This window comes from Ammospiza nelsoni, chromosome 14 (genome assembly GCF_027579445.1).
Source record: "Ammospiza nelsoni isolate bAmmNel1 chromosome 14, bAmmNel1.pri, whole genome shotgun sequence".
Classification (NCBI taxonomy): Eukaryota; Metazoa; Chordata; class Aves; order Passeriformes; family Passerellidae; genus Ammospiza; species Ammospiza nelsoni.
Genome location: NC_080646.1, coordinates 9,755,198 through 9,772,104, shown reverse-complemented (window position 1 = coordinate 9,772,104; position 16,907 = coordinate 9,755,198). Strand labels below are relative to the sequence as shown.

At 45.7% G+C, this 16,907-nt stretch overlaps 1 protein-coding gene across 4 annotated transcripts in view; it reads right to left on the bottom strand.

Annotated features, from left to right (window-relative positions):
* Positions 1-11,977, bottom strand: part of HOMER2 (homer scaffold protein 2) — a 59,149-nt gene extending 47,172 nt beyond the window's left edge. For all 4 annotated transcript variants that reach the window (XM_059482052.1, XM_059482054.1, XM_059482053.1 and 1 more), the window contains exon 1: positions 11,737-11,977. In XM_059482052.1, the coding sequence (XP_059338035.1) occupies positions 11,737-11,828 (92 nt within the window). In that variant the 5' untranslated portion in view covers positions 11,829-11,977. The remainder of the gene's footprint in view (positions 1-11,736) is intronic.
* Between the last annotated feature and the right edge of the window lie 4,930 nt (positions 11,978-16,907).

The window sequence follows — 16,907 nt, the reverse complement described above, 5'->3', positions numbered from 1 at the left end:
ATTAACACTTACCAAATGTTTAAAATGATGAGATGATCTAAAATAATTTTTCTGTGAACGTGGATACAAACAAAGGGCCGGCAGGGCGGGCAGGCTGGGGCTGGGCTCCCTCCCAGGGCCCCCGGGGATATTGATGGAGCTGGCTGTGTGCTGGCCCAGGGCTCTGGGAGCACAGGGTGCTCATTTCTGCTGCTCTGCACGGCCCCTGATCAGTGCCACTCTCTGCCAGCACTGAGACATGCACTCTTCCTTTTCCTGGTACTTCTCATTCCTTCTCTTCCCTCTGGCTGAAGAGATTCTGAAGTTATTGTCCCACTTTTAAAGGCAGCCATATAGCCAGCCCTGCCCCCTGAGAATCCAGTGGAGGACTGCCTGATCACAGGATCCCTGGGGCAGGACTGACTCAGCAATGGGCACCTGCAGCCCAAAAAGCCAACCATGCTCTGGGTCATCCCAAAAACAGGTCAAGGGAGGTGATTCTGCCCCTCTCCCTGCTCCCACCTGGACTATGGCATCTAGGTCTGGATCCCCAGTGTAAGAAGGATGTGAAGCTGTTGGAGTGAGCCCAGAGGAGGACACACACAGATGATGAGACGGATGGAGCACCTCTCATCTGGAGACAGGTTGGAAGAGTTCAGTTTTCAGCCTTTCAGTACCTAAAGGGATGCAAAAGAGCTGGAGAAGGATTCTTTACAAGGACGTGTAGTGAAAGAACAAGGGGGAATGGCTTTAAACAGAAAGAGGACAAGTTTAGATTGAATAGGGAGAAATCCTTCCCTGTGAGGGTGGTGGGGCACTGACATGGGCTGCTCAGAGAGGCTGTGGCTGCCCCATCCCTGCAAGTGTCCAAGGCCAGGCTGGATGGGGCTTTGAGCAACCTTGTCCAGTGGAAGGATAGATGGGAAGGTTAGAACCAGATGACCTTTAAAGCACCTTCCAACCCAAACCATTCTGTGATTATACATGCACTAAATGCATTTTGCTACCCCCATGTGTACTCCCAAAAGAGAAATCAACCAGGAGGGGACAGAACCAGGCCCCAGCAATGCTGTGAAACAAACCAAAGCAGCTGAGCAGTGACCAGAGGCTCACCCTGCTCACTGCCAACCATTTTCCATAGCAAAGTTCTGCAGTGCTGCCTCAGTGGCTCAGCATGTTCCAGCTGTCCATGGAACACACCAGGCTGCTACACATCCCTTTTATGAGTTATGGATCCACCCTTCAGAACAATGGGAGAATACACACAGGAGACCTGATTCTCTCCTGCTCTGAGTTACTGCTAATTTATACCAAACAAATCCGAGCAAAATCAGCTCAAATTCTCCACAGATGTTTATGCTAGAATACTAAACCCGTATCACATGAGTTAAATGATTTTTTGCTTTGCTTCCAGAACAAAATTCTGAACATTTGTTTGTTTTAAAATAGGATTCAAAATAATGTTTTGTGTTCTGCAGTAATTTGTTTTGCATGCACTTTGATGATAGGAAAGTCCTTGCTAGTGGAAACAGCCACCTCCCTTGCTGGGGGTAAAAAAAGTTCACGTATCAGTTTTCCTATTTGCCATAAGTAAAATACAGCAAGTCAAGAGCTGGAAACTGCACTCTTCACAGTGCCTGTGATCTAAAATTAATGCCTGGTGTTGGTATGCAGAATGGATCAAGTACTTGCTCACCCACTGAGGACAAGGTGCCAACTGGTGAGAAATTCTTACTATGCTTTTCACACATTCACACTTTAGCACCCGAAGTATTAAACCGACTTCATTTTTAAGGCCTCTCTCACAGGTCTCGCTAAACACAGGTTTTTTTAAGGAAGCTTTGCTACCCCTGAAGGCAGCAAAAGAATGTTTCAGTTGCCCATTTCCCCCTGGACAACACAGAGCAGCCCTGTGTTTTTCCATGTGCCTCCCTGCCAGCACTGACCTGGCTCTGGAGCTGCTGCCACCCTGGGCTCCAGCCAGGCTGTCCCCCCAGGCAGCAGCTCCAGCCTCAGCACAGGGCAAGGAGGTGTGCCAAAAAGGAGATGGAAAAAGAAAAAGAGGGGAAAAGTAACTTTACTCCAAGGTGCAAAGTCTGGACCACCTGTGTAACTCACAGAAATCAGCTGTTCTTTAGTGGAATAACAGCACTGGACTATCCCAAACTGCTCCCAGCAGTTGTGTGTCTGTTTTATCTTCTGGCCAATAATTCAGAGGTCATCCTGCAAAGCAGCTGATGAGCATAAACCCTTTCCAGTACAACCTTGTGTCACTTGTGCTAATTTAACAGCTATTGGGAAGGGTGCTGGGGATCGCAGCAATATTACTTTGGTATTTCACAAGAGAAGCTGTACAGAGTTGCATGATATTGCTCTCCCTCCAAAGGACAAGGATGCCAATTCATAAGGCAGGGAGGAAAGACCAAGCAGGGAATGCAAAGTGGATTAGATATTTTGATTCCTTTCCAAACTCTAAGCTTAAAATATAAAAAACTTTGGCAACTTCTCCCCCATAGAATTTGAAATGCTAATTTCTAACTCAATGGAGAAAAGTTCTCCCAAAGATCTGAACAATACACATGCAGGATTATTACTCTGCAGCTGAAAAATTCAGAGCAGACCTTCCCTGTGGAGGGAAAAGCAGGTAACCACAGCCACAGGAGAGTGTTTACCCCAGGCCTGGGTCCAGCTGATGAGGGAAGCTGTGCCTGCAGCTCTCTGCAAAACCACAGCCCTGCAGAAAAGTCTGGGGAGGAAAAGCAGGGCGAGAGGGATTGCTAGGAGAGCCCGGCTGCACACTGCCATGTCCTTGAAAGCTGATGCATCTCCCATAATGTGCAGTTTTGAAGGTCTCAGAAAACACATGTTCAGAACCTTCTGTCTGGGGAAAGTCTTGGAGGATCACATGGAAACTTTAAAAACATTATTTGTCCTTTGGAGCTCTCAAAAGACAAAGGGGAATTTCTCATTGCGCACAAATACCAATTTTCCTGCTCCAAAGCACACGGGAAGGTGAAAGAGGCACAGAGGGGAAAGAAAAGTTCCCCAGGGAAACATGGGCACAGACACACTTCTGGATCTGCCTGGGAGATGAGCAGCTTCCCATCCATTCCAAATAACTCCTAAAGCAACAATTCCCTCCCTGGAGCGTGGGATCTGGTCCTTGTTCACAGCTATTGTGTTTCATTGTAACTGAGATTACAGACTCCAGCTTTCAGCTCCATCCCCTTGAATTTGGGTGGGTGTAGTGAAGTGACAGATCCCTGTTCTCAGTCAAGCCAATTTCTGCTCTTCTTTAAAAGGACCATAAACCAAATTAGATGGGGTTTTATGAATGAACATTTTTAGAAGACACTAAATACAAGTTTATGAGGAACACCTCTATAAACAACAGGCAACAGAAGGTTATCTATCTCCTGTAATGGACCATGAAAGTGACAAACAGCTGTCAAACATAAAATAATCATGAAAAGAGAGAGTTCTCATTCACCTGTGTGCTGTAAAGTTTTAGGCAACTAAACCTCCTTCATTGTTTCATAAAAGAATAAATTTGTCCCTATCACAGCTGGAGGAGGGGGGATTATTATGACAATCACTGAATTTAACATGGACTGTGTACAAAGATATTTTTATCTCCTCCTTGTGCACCCAAGGGCAGGAGTTGTGCCCTTGCTGTACACTGTGCCCCTGAGCACTGCCCACTTTCTGTCCCGGCTGGGCAGAAACCTCCTGACAAGTTAGGGAGGAGTATTTCAGCTTTGGGGTTTTTTATTGGGGGTTTGGACCACATGAGGGTGTAAGAAGTAAGGACTTTACCTGGAAGGGCTTAGGTGCATCCTATGTACAGACCACACGAGATACAGACTCAGCTCAAGTAATATTAAGAGAGGAAAGAAAAAAGAAGGGGAAAAAAGGGAACTGCAGATATACTGTGTTAGTGTTCAAGGGAGTGGGTGAAGTGGATAGACCTCCTCCTTTGTATGAAGGTGGAAGGAGATTAAACTGACCACCTTGTGGCTCTCATTTATGAAATGCCACTTCCACATCAGGACATGCTACATGGTGGAAGAATAATCCAAAGGGACACTCTGGGGGAAAGTTAAGCTAATGGGGACTGACGACATCACCTCCAGGACTGGCATCACATCATCCTGCATGCCAGAAACTGCTCCATCCCAAAACGTGGGATCCTCCAAGGGCAATTGTCATCAGCTCTGCAAGCCAAATCTGCCTCTTGTTGGCATGGAACAAGTTTTAAATCTGTAATTCATGCAAACTCATCTATGTGATTTGTAGGAGCTGGGGTGGTTGGGTGGCACAGGGACAACTGCACTGCTGCCATTTCTGCACCAGTGTCTGAGCTACCCACCAGAACAGAGCTCATCTTTAGACACCCCCGTCTGTGAAATAACTGATAAAAAGGTGCCAGACTCTCCCCACATGTCCCACGCATCCTCCAAGCAGCCCTGAGTGCTGGCTGGGGACATTCTGCACTTCTCATCTCAAAGAACTTCTCCCTCTTTTATCAAATGCTCTTTTAAACATTTTCAATATCACAAAACAATGTATGTTCCCACAAACAACTACAGAGAGACATTTCAGATGGGTGCCACAGATTCATAGTGGGAAGCTGCAGTACAAAAGCCTGATAAAACCAGGGAGTGAAACAAAGGCAACAATAAAGTGTTGCTGTTCCAGATTACAGAGCAACTCCCAACAGCAGAGAACTTGAGTCAGTCATTGCAACTCAATTAATATGATGGGAGACTGCACCTTGAAGTACAGTACCTTTCAAAAGGAAAAGCTTTGAGTACTGCCCAGCTCTGGCTACACTGCCCTTTTTCCAGGGATGAAACAATAAGTAATTAAATACTAAAAATAAAATGCTCGTACCTCCACAAATAAAATTAAGATTTCCCTTCAGAGCCAAGCAAGATTAACATTTTGTATTTTTTTACCCCCAAGAAATATAGCGGTTCCATATCTGAGGAGAATCTGCTGCAAAGCATTAAGCAAACAACAAGTATTTATTCAGTAAGCAGTCATAGAGCACCATTTCACAGTTCCACAAGGAAGGAGCCTCAGTACAAGCAGAAGCAGCTTTAGGAAAAAAATATTTTACAAGCTGGCTACGCATTTTTTAATGTATTCCACAGAGGCCTTTGCTGTCTTCCTGCACTGAGGTACTAAACATTGCCTGATAAGAATGCAGTTGCAGGATTATTATTATTATTATAATGAAAATGCTAATGGGGAACAGCACTGGCAGCTCTGGAGGGCTCTCCCAGGCCTCTTGATGCACAGGCAGAAAAGTGCAACTTCTACAGAAATCTTCTTTCTGACTCGCAGAAGGGTTGAGTTTCTAAATCCTGTAGGCTGCAGCGAAACTTCCAGATGGAAAGGAAACAGTTTGTCCCTTCAGGAATTCTTACAATCTTGCATTTTGATAAGCCACGTCAAACAAATAAAATCAGATCAGTGCATGGAGGAGGCAGGAAAGGAGGACGTGGTGCCTCTGAAGGGAGCAGGTCTGCACAGCAAGCAGCGCTATCTGCTCACACCTCCATCACCCTCCTTTCCTCATTCCCCTGTCTCAAATCTGCACACTCTTGCTCCATGACAAAGCCCTGTTGTTTTGCAGCTAGAGCTCTTGCTAGCCCTCACACTGAAGCCCACAAATGCAGCACACCTACACAGCAGAGGCTCCTGCTCCCCTGTGAGTCATTAGGCAGCCTGTCCCGCCTGCTGATGTCAGCCAGCAACATCCCTCTCTTCTAAACAAATCCTGAAACGCCTCGAGCATCCATTCTTTAAAAATATTATCTTCATTTTCATCCTGACCCCGGTGGCAAAATTACCATCAGGAAGCAATTGCCAGTGATGCAGAGGGTCCAAGAGCTGCCACGTCAATGAGGAGTGAGCAGCAGCTCTGGTGTCACACATGAGCTCAGCACCGAGCCCGCAGCACAGGCACATCCCTCACAAACAGGCACAGAGCAGCCAGCATGTGTCACCAAAAATACAATCAAAGATCAACTGCATCATCCCATCTCATCTTGTACATTTTGCATGAGTGTGTATTACACAAGCCCTACTCACACCGTGCCCAACCTGCGCTGGGTGCTGCGTGGCTGTGGCAGCAACCTTCCCAGGTACTAATTGTGTATTCCTGCCTAACTGCTCTTGCCATCCAAAGGGCTTCTTTAATGCTCAAGCTTAAACACTTCCTGTCTTCCTTTGAAGGCAATGCCCTCGTCACATTCTGAGGTTTAAGAACAGGATCATCAGCTATTTACGGTGTACAGTTATCAGAGAAACAGCTGAAATGTTCCTCTGAGCACATTTACATCCTAAAGAGCCATGACCAAATCGCAGGATAAACAAGTGACACACTGTCTTTGCAGTGCACAGAGTGCAGAAGGCGATGGAGAGCATTCAAGGTGAAAGCAGACACAGATTTGACCATGTAGCAACCTTGAGGAATGAGGATTTCCCACTCTGCACACACCCTATCGCAGAGTCAACAGGAAAACCAACAGCTGATTGAAAATGCTTACGCCTAAGTCCCTCAGTGTACGTTCATGGGTGAGGCTATTTATCTTAGGCACTGCAATAACAGAGCCAAATGAATGAATAAAACGAATACACAGCACTGCAGAAAACCTAGATGCAAAACCAGGCTGATGCCCTTGCTCTTGTGTTCTCAGCAAACTCACTGTCCTCTGCCTGGTTCATGCTGGGAATATGCTTGAACAGTTTGAAACACTTGATCACATCCTGGATCAGTTTAAAAAGTTTCAGTTTAAAGGAACTGAACATCAAATAATTCTTTTTAACATTTAAAAAGAATGTTTCCATTTAAAAAGAATTTAGATGATGCCTTTGTTATCAGGAGACCTACTCACCATTCTCTTTTCAAATAGAAAGAAGGGCTTGAGGGACATCCCAGCTTTGTGGAGAATATTTTATTTATAAGATTTTTCTCAAGTGATAATTAAAGTAACAGTGGTAATTAATTAGGTTAGCAGCTGAAAGCAATGTAACTCATGACTCTTGGTATCAAGTTTTCCTTCTGTCCACTCTTTCTACATGAACAAATGCCTGGGAAATTTGCAGCAGAACATTCAAACTAGTTGTGGTACTGGCAGATTTCTCCTCATAATTTAGTGAATTCATCTGTAGCAGACTTCATAAATTCAGTTTCATGCATGTGTCTGCAGTGCTGTGAACCCTCACATGGTTGTGAGAGGTGAAGTCACTTGGACAAAAAACTGTTACAGGTTTGTTCACTCACCTGAATCCAGCCACACCAAAACTCAAAACAGCCACAAATCACTATGAGGCCCCAGCTGTTTGGTCCTTTCTTTTCTCTTCCACCCACCCCACCAAGCTCCCTGCCTCTCTAACCTTGCATAAATGAGTTTAACATAAGGGACTACACTCTGCTGAGGTCAATGGAGTTTCCTCATCATTTCAGTGAACCCAAATACTGCTCCAGAACACAAAGTTCTCTGGACCTGACTTTTCCACAGATTCTTGTACAGACACCTGTATTTGTACACAGACACAGAATCCTCCAAGTCAGAGTAACATCCATTTATATCTACCCTGCACAATGGAAATAGCCATGTCAGGAACCAAGGCTGTGAAGAATCAAGCTTCAAAAACATGAGATGAGCAGCCTCAGCACCTATCAGATCTCAGTCCCTTTCCCTGAACACCAAAACCACCACCAGCTGGATATAATCTGCCCCCCTGAGCTATGCTGGGAACCAAACTTAAGCTGCTGACCTTGAAATCTCAAGAGAAGAGTCCCTGAGCTCAGAGTACCAACTCAGCTGTGTTCAGGCACATTCTTGTCCCAGCCCTGCTTCGAGGGACTGCAGGGACAGCCAGGTGCCATTCCCTGCCTGCCCCTGCCCTGGCAGACAGATGGCCTGGACAAACTTTGGAGGGAGCTGGTGAGACGCTCCCGTGGATTTCAGCGGGAGCTGGAGGAAAGCCAAGGTGAATTTCCTCTGCAACAACACCATCCCTGCCACCGAGCTTCTCAGGCTCAGCTTATCACCATGGTTTCTAAAGTGCTGCTGGTACCAGAAAGTGAACACCCTCCAAAATTACTGCCTTCCTGTAACACGAGCCTCATCACATGTTCTCCTTTGTTTATCTCCTTCACTCCTTGCCCTCACATCAGGTTTTGCCTTTTACTCCCCAAATACAGCCACGTGTTGGCCGATGGACGTTGGCACTGCTGGCAGCAGGAGAGAGGAGAGCAAGGCAGCCTTCCCTGAGCTCTTAGATGTCAGAGCATAATAAAAACATCATGTATGGCTGCCCTCAGCAATACAGCCCCATGCACCTTTCTGTGAATGTATCACAGGGGGAACAGAGTTTTGTTCAAGAGACCAAGCTCCTTAAGATGAGGGTCCTTCATTGCCTGACCCAGGCTTGGAAACCTGCCTTTTCCAAACTTCCTGGGGCTTGGCTCAAAGCTCACCTGGAGAGTTATGGATGGATCCCAGCTGCAGGGGACTAAATTACCCCACCAGCCCCAGAGGAAGCAGCAAAGAGAAGACATCTCATGTCATCAAAAGAAAGGTGTGCTGTGAGCTAGTTCATCATTAACCTGTATCACACACACTTCTACAGTTGGACAGCTTTCTGCAATAATTTCTAACACTCAAAGACCTAGTTGTCATTTTGATATGATTTATAAAAGAGAACTAAAACACAATTTTAATGCTAGAGGGCATTTAAATCAGTTGAGTTTTAATCCAACGGATAATATAAATATCAGCTTCAGCAGTGAAGAGATTTACAGGTCGAATCCAAACTGGATACTTGTCATACACCTCATAACAGAAATTATTTGTTATGGATAGATAAGGAAATACAAAGATAGTAAAGAAATGAAAATAATAAAAGAATTTAGGCACAGATGAAACAGCTATCCAACACCTTTTAAAATCAGCTAATACCAAAACCACAAGCATCCTTATAACTGTAAATTTAACTTGGGCTGCTGAAACTGAGGTCATGGTGAGCCAGACCACAGCTATCAGATGAGTAGGTGCAGCCCACTAACATCAGAGACACTTCCTTGATTGTGTCAGTCCTTGGCTTGCAACAGCAAGAGACAAAGAAGGAGGTATTTTCAGACACAGATTTCTACAGCTGGAAATGTGTTACATTGTGGTTTTCAAATAGCTGAAGTTTAAACTTTGAGAGGATTGAGGTAACAGCAGTGAGCAGATATGCTGGGTAGAAGAAAGAAGTGATTTGGGAAAAGATCCATTCCCTTCAAAGTAGACATTTGTCCAGTGAGATTCTTAACAGTGGCTTGACCAAAATACAGTGGTTTTCAGTCAGCAGCAACTTTCACATTGACTTTTATGGACACTGGAGCAGATTTTTTTTTCTGGTGACTTTTTTACAAGGTTGTTTTCATGTCCCTTGTATTACAGGCATTAGGTTTTTTTAAAAACATGTAAATTGTAAAACTTGACACTACCTTGCTGCCTAGTGAGTTGAACTAAACCAACAGTTTAAATAGCTCAGCTCACAGCTAATAAGCAATTTAAATAGCTTTGCTTTGCTAAGCTCAAGTAGCTGTATCAGGTTTCATAGCACGATCAGTCACTGCCAAATCCATAGGCAGCATTTAAATGAATCATTAGCAATGGTCACCCCCAGGAAAAAGAAAAAAAGGAAAGTAAAAGAAAAAATATTTTAAGAGCTAAGAATCAAGTCATTGCCACAATTTCTATGAGTACATTCCCCATATGTGACACCAAAATGTGCCCAGGAAGCAAATCCCACTCAAATGCCTGGGCCAAAATATATTCATCCAAGTAAGAATGACTGAGCTCTGTGTTCTGACCACATCCTGCTTGAGCACAGAGGTGCCCATGAGTACAGAAGGACAAGCTGGAGCATGCAGAGGTGAGGGATTTGCAGCACAGATGGAACCGGAAGAAAACTGGGAGGCTGCTCCTGTGCCATGTGTGCTCAGTAATGCTATCACAGCTGCTGTAATGCTATCACAAATGTGCCTCCAAGCTCTCTGGATCAGAAAGGTGAATGGCAAGATAATTATGTGAGACACTGGGAAAATGCATATTCACCAAACACCTTGTCTGAACTCTGTACAGAGAGTGCAAGAGAAGGCACAACCCACGCTGGAACCCGGGGAGTGAATGACACTGGGAGCCTGATCTCACACCAGGGTAAGGCTGAAGAGACTGAGACACACATTAAATCAGGGGGCTGAGCTGGGCTAGCGAACGTGCCTGCTCCCTGTGCAAGCCTGCACGTTCTGACACTGCATGCAGCAGCACAGACAGGAGCACAGCCAGAGCTCTCAGCAGCCTCTGCAGCCAAAGTCCTTCTCAGCCTGAGCAGGACCACACCGAGCCCACAACTCCACCTGGCTGACAGAAGGGGTGGAGAGCACTGTGACCTTCCACTCATCTCTCCAAGCCACAGCTAAACTGATCTACCAGCATGGAAGCTGTTAAAAATGACAGCAACTAAAATATCTGCCTTTAGAGACACCCAGGCAGAGTGACAGAGGCAAGTTTCCGTGGATGGATGTTTCTGATCATCCTGGACTCTGCGGGGCAGTGCTGCTCCAAACAGGTTTCAATACTTCTTTCTCCAACCCCAAGGACAGTTTCTCTTTTATCTTCCAGTGAAACTTTGCATAATTAAGAAGCAGATGAGCCCCTGTAATCCTGAAGAGAAACGTGGGGAGATACTCACTTAGATCCTATTTCTCCCTCTGCCCCTGTACTTCTATTCAGTACTCCTGGGTATCAAATTTGAACACGTGCATGTCATTTTAATTCATTTAACTATACAGCCTCAAATTGTACCACAATTCGACAACAATTAACAATTCCATAGTGGAAATTTGGACATTTGAAAGCAGCAGAGGAAGCTCAGAAACTGGAGAACGATTCCTTGCCACATGGTGGTGAGGAGAGGCAAGGAAAAGGTGTAAGAGAACATAATAGGATAAAAATAAAGTAAATTAAATGTGTGGGTTTGGAATCCCCCAAGACATTCTGGTCGAGAGGATCTCAAACCTATATATAGTTCAAGCCAAAGGCACAACCTTAACCTCCCTTCTCTGATATTCAGTTCACAAATTGCCCAAATGCCAGCATTTGGCTTTTGTCCCCTCATATAAGTTAGAGGATAGCAAAAATGCAGGACTAATTTTTGGAAAGACCAAGCTGAATTCTCCAAGAGGCCACCACACGTGGTCAGAGACTTCTGGCATGTTAAAAAAAAAAATTTAAAAGGGAAAAAAATTTACACAAATTAGGGACCACCTGGCACAATCCAGGCAAGTTTACCGTGTGCCTCCAGCAGCCAGAGCTCGGGCAGAAGCAGCGAGTGAAAGACCTGACAATGAACTCGCGGCACATCCCGCGGCTGACCGGGCACGGACCGGCCCCGGCCCCGCTCCGCCGCATGCCGAGCTGCTCCCGCTCCTTCCAGCGGGGATTTCGCCGCCGGTGCTCTGCCCCCGCGGCGTGCCCGCTCCGCCGGCGGCTCCCGAGCGGGCGGCAATGATTAATTACGCTATCAAATGATTAATTACGTTATCAACGCTGCCGTTCAGGGCAGCGCTCCCGGGGCGGCCGCGCTCTCCCCGCTCCGCTCCGCACCTGCGGCGGGGCCGGGGCGGGAGGCGGCGCCCACGCGGGGCCGGGACGCGGAGCCCCCGCGGGCCGGGCCCGGCGCACTCACCCCATGTCTCGGCACCTCTCGGCGGCGGCGGCTCCCCCGGGCGGCTCCCCGCGCTCGGCGGCCAGCGGCGGCCGCGTCCCCACTTCGCACATGCGGCCGCCCCGGGCCCGGCTGGCTGCGGCTGCACGGCGTCTGCACGGCGGCGAGAGCCGTCCTGCTCCTCCTCCCGCCGCCTCCCTCCCCCCTTACATAACCTCCCTCCCGGGCGGCGGCGGCACCGAGCAGCTCCCGCGGCTCCCGCCGCCCTGCCAGGCGGCAGCGCGGGGGCGGCGGCCGGGGCGGGGCGGCGGGCGCGCCCCGGGCCCCTCCGCTCCCCGCCGGTGGGCGGGATGTGCCCCGCTGGCGGCGCCGCGAGGAGCGGGGCTGCGGGATCTCGTCCTCACGGTGCCCTCGCCGGATGGGGACGAGGCAGCGAGAAAACTTCGCGTGAAGTTGTGGGGTGTCCCCACGCGGCCCCGCCCGCGGCCGGGCAGCCTCAGCGGCGAAAGGGATGTGCCCACCCCGGGAGCGGCTGTCCCGCACCGGGATCCCCCCGCCAGCCCCGGCTCCGCGGCGCGCCCCGAGCGCGGGTCCCGGGATGCGCTTCCCACCGGAGGCGATGCCACGCCGGGGATGCCCGGTGAAACGCGAGCGGGCGATTTTTTGCCCCTGACGCCCTCCCCGCGGTCCGAACCCGCGTTCACCGGGCCGTGAGTGCGGAGCTTGCGGGGCCGGCTCGGCCCCGTTTGGCGCTGGCCCCGGCAGAGCCAGCCCCGCAGCCGGGCAGCGTCCCCCTGCTCTGCCCACAAATGGGAATGAATCCCGTCGGGAGGGCTCAACCTCCTCTGGCTCTTCTCAGCTGCAAGTCTGTGCCACACAGGGTCCCAAAATTTTGTAGGTGAAATAAAGAGGGATTCCGAATCAGGGAAGGAAACATTGGATTAGTGTGGAAGAGCCGTGTAATGGCGACCCAAGCACGAGGGTGACACTGGCATCTGACCGGCAGTCACAGGACACAAATCCATAGCACAGCCGTGGACCTGCTTGTTCGGGTGTTCACAGGACTGTGTACACAGACACAGTTACTCTTTCGTGGAGAAGATACGCCCAATTCACACATAAGACAGGCTTTTAACTTCACCCACACGAAGTTATAATTAATACTCTGCCATCAAGAGTGATTATTTTCATCTTTTTTTTTTTTTTTTTAATCTCACATTGATTTATCCTTTCTTTCCAAGGAAGTTTAGAAATTGTGGGAAAGGTTTTATGTTTGCTTGCTTTTACTTCATTTACTTGCATTACTTATATTTACTATGTCTAATACCTGGGGGTGTCCCTAGTATTACCTTGGCACATCATGGGAGTCCTGAAAGGAAAACTTAGCCAGCAATCAAACACCTCCCAGCTATGGACAGTGGAACCCCTTTTCTGACAGACAGCTATTTCCTGATGTCTGGAACACCAAAATGGAATTTCAGTCCCATACACCCAAAGTCCATGTCACTGGAGGGAAACAGGAGCAGGGTAAACACAGACATTGTCACAAGGCTGTGAGATGACACCTCTCCAATGCACCTGCTCTCTTTACCACAATCAGGGTTACTGTGGGTGTTGAAGGAGACTTAACTCCTTACCTAATCACTGATGTAAACGTTCCTGTGTCCCGTTCTGCCAGCTGAAGGTGAAGCTCCATTTCCTCTGGGACAGCCATGGCAAAAGTGAAAAACCTTTCATGTTCATGGTGAGCTGCATCCTTGGATATTGCTTTGATGTGACCATTCTTCTTTTCTGGGGAAACAGTGAGGGGTAACATTTTCTGAGGTTAAAACCAGCAGCCTAGAAATCTTGTGGAAAAAACTCTCACCATGGATCTGAGCATTTTATAACACTGTTTTTACACCATTTACCTCATTTTGTTAAATTACATCCTCCATTCATCAGAGAGAAGTTGTCTTGGTCCTTGCTAATTAGCTCATTTTGGTGAGTTTCCAAAAAGCTGTGTTTTATGAACCAGTGCTGCATGAGACGTACAAGTATCTAATGGAATTGGATCAAAATGGGGTAATGCACTCACTGTGTGTGTCATGATAAGATGAGAATTGGAAATTGGAACTGCAGTTGCCTTAGCATTTTCTAATTTCTTAATCTTTTCCAATCTTGCATTCAAGACTGTGCTTTCATCCCCATTTGTAAAAATAAAGGTTAAGTTTATGGAAGCATAATTGCCTGTGAAATTCACATGATACTGAATTTTGTATACTACTTTTGTTCATAAGGTCTGCCAACTTCATTCATGCTCTTTGCAGAGCTGTCTTCTAGGACATAAAAGGTTTTAGTCCCATTTCTTCAGTACCCTGAGACATTTTCCCTGGCAGACAGCAAGTTAACCCAGTTTTCTGCTCTTATTTGGGAGTATTTGGGATAAGTGCAGGCCCTTCATCTGAAATTCCCACTATTCTTCCAAATGGATGAGATACTCCTCCTTCTGAAGTGTGGCACAAGTGGAGGACTTGTGGTCCTCCTTTCTCTGCCAAAAAAAGGATGAAGCCCTGTCCTCACTTCAAGTCAATGGTAAAAGTCCCAGGGATTTGAGTAAGGCCCAAATTTCATACAAACCATTTAACAATATCAATATTGAATTAAGCAATTTTTGTACAGACAGTTCTATCTTGAACCTCTCAACCAGCACTGTGTCCTAGTTTGTGTATAGCTCCCATTGATTTACATTATTTTTGTGTAATTTAGTATTGCAGTTGTTTAAGGTATTTTCAGTTCTCTGGAAATGAGAACTATAAATATTCCATCACAATTAATCAGTTCTCAAGCTTCATGTGTGACATGATCTTTCATTTCCGAGCTGGCTCAGGCACAGGATGTGTAAGGGAGGGTAATTCAGTCCTCATTTAGTATTCACAAGTGTGCCCTTATTGCTGGGGCACGCTCAGGAACACTCAAAATACTGAAGGCACAGGATCCCTTGGTAGAATTCAAGCTGAGGAATAAAAATATCCACATTCTGTAAATGGGTCTAACTTCTTTAGATGAGAAATTTCCCCTGTTCCCACAGGCCTCCTAAAGATATAACTTTTTGATTCCTAGATACAGGGTGAATATCCTTTTCAGAAAGCTGATCTAACAATCAGGACTATGTACCCAGCATTCTGAAAAGCACAGAGCTCACTGGGCTCTTCCTCTCTCTGGGTTTCTGTTCTCTCCTTTTGTTTGGTTTTCACCATTGTTGTCTTCTGCCACTCTATTTTATTTTAGATGTAATTTTATTGCAGAATAAACCTGCTGTTCAGTCTTTTTAAGCTATTATACTTCAAGGTACTTTTCTCTCTATTTTCCATGGCAGATAGTATTAAATAAAATATTCAGTACTGTGATTTTCTCTTTTTTCCAAGTAGACTTATCAAATCTGCATTTTTTTAAATCCAGCAGGACTGTGCAATTTCCTCCCTTTGACAAATAACCAACCATTTTTAATCTTTAAATGTTATCCAGGAGTTTAACCAAAATAGGCTTGGGGGAATTCTTGATTTTTACATTTGAAACAGAGAGTTCATTTTTTTAATCTTCTGACAAATGGAGAACTAATGTAATTATAGTATCACTGGATATAAAATGTTAAAGGTGAGCAATTGAGGAAAGAAAGGATTTTAAATAATTTTGTTGAAAACACTCTGATTTGCATTATTTGTTTTTAAATTGTACTTAATCTGATATCTAAAAAATAATTAGGACAAAAGATCTATTTGCTTAAAATAATAAACACTTTTGTCCTTTCAATTAAAATATCAGAGCTCACAATAAACATGAGACCTTCAACAAATCTCCAGCAAGACATCTGATTTCTAGGAAAAAAGTTTTCTACTCCAGTCTCCTTCAGAAATAAGCCAAAATAATAGGATTACTTTCTGTGTCTTTAAAAGCAAAAAATAAAAGGGAGAAATTAATTTAAAAGCAATTTGTCAATCTACTTTAAAATGGGTTGCATTTATCTTACTATGGGTTGCAGTTCTCTTATTATTTTGTGCAGTTTATTCTTATATTTACTCAGTGCCAGGAAGCACCTGTCTATCTGGAGTCATAGAAGGTTCATGCCCAGTTTCTACTTCACTTTTTTAAGAGTTATCCTGTGAAATATGCAAGTACCAAATCCAAGCAGATGTTTATGTAAATGCAAAGAGCTGTCATTGTCACACTGTGGTATATGTTGCCTTCTCAATAAAGACAAATGCAGCCAACCAAAAATAATTTCAAATAAAATCTTAGAGAGAGAAGACCTGGACACATAAAGAAAGGCAGCAAAACCAGAACAATGCCCTGCAGTCACCACAGGAGATGTGAGTACCCAGCAAGGTGTTGAAGGCTACAAAACTGTAAGAGGCTGCTGAGGTATAAGGTGCTGACCACTGGCAGAGTCAGAGCATCTGTCAGCATTAATACACAATAGGACAGATCCTTTAGGCTCCTTTGTGCCTTGGTCTGCTAGAAATCCAGCCTGAGACACATCCAGGAGTGCACACTGAACATTTGTAGAGGTGGTGCCACACGAGGAGCAGACCCTTATCAGATCTTTTCCTTTGTTCTTACCAGATAAGACAGACAGATAATCCCAATTCTCCTTCTTGATGTTTTCATTGATGTAGACACTTTGATTGTGCCCACTCCACTGTAAAGGAAATAAGTTTGGTCACCTGACAGCTTTTTTCTGTATGTAGTGGGAGTTGCTGCTGTGCTCTGGAATCATGCTGGTTTGAACTGGTTTGGCAGGAACAGGCTGGGACTCTGCAGGTGATGAGCACTGCACGTGAATTTCCTCACAGCTTGTATTTGAGTCTATTTACTTGTTCATATGCACAAAAATACTGCTTTTTTGGGCACACATGCATGAGTGAAGGTCTTCATAAAGCTGCTCAAAGGCATGTACAGGTCTCACAGATGAGATCGATCCTGACTTGCTCCTCAAAACTGTATCAAATATGTTCAATTTTTCCCTTCCAATATGCAGGGCTTTGCATTTCATATGGCACTTTGGAAGTTATCAGCTTTTTCACTCAAAATTTATTTTGGGGGCTTTCTTTTTAAATCCCCAGAGAAAGAAAAAAGGTTCCATTTCATCTGCAAATACAGATTTTGACTCTGGTTTCCTTCCAGGCTTATATCATAAAATTCCTTTTATTTGC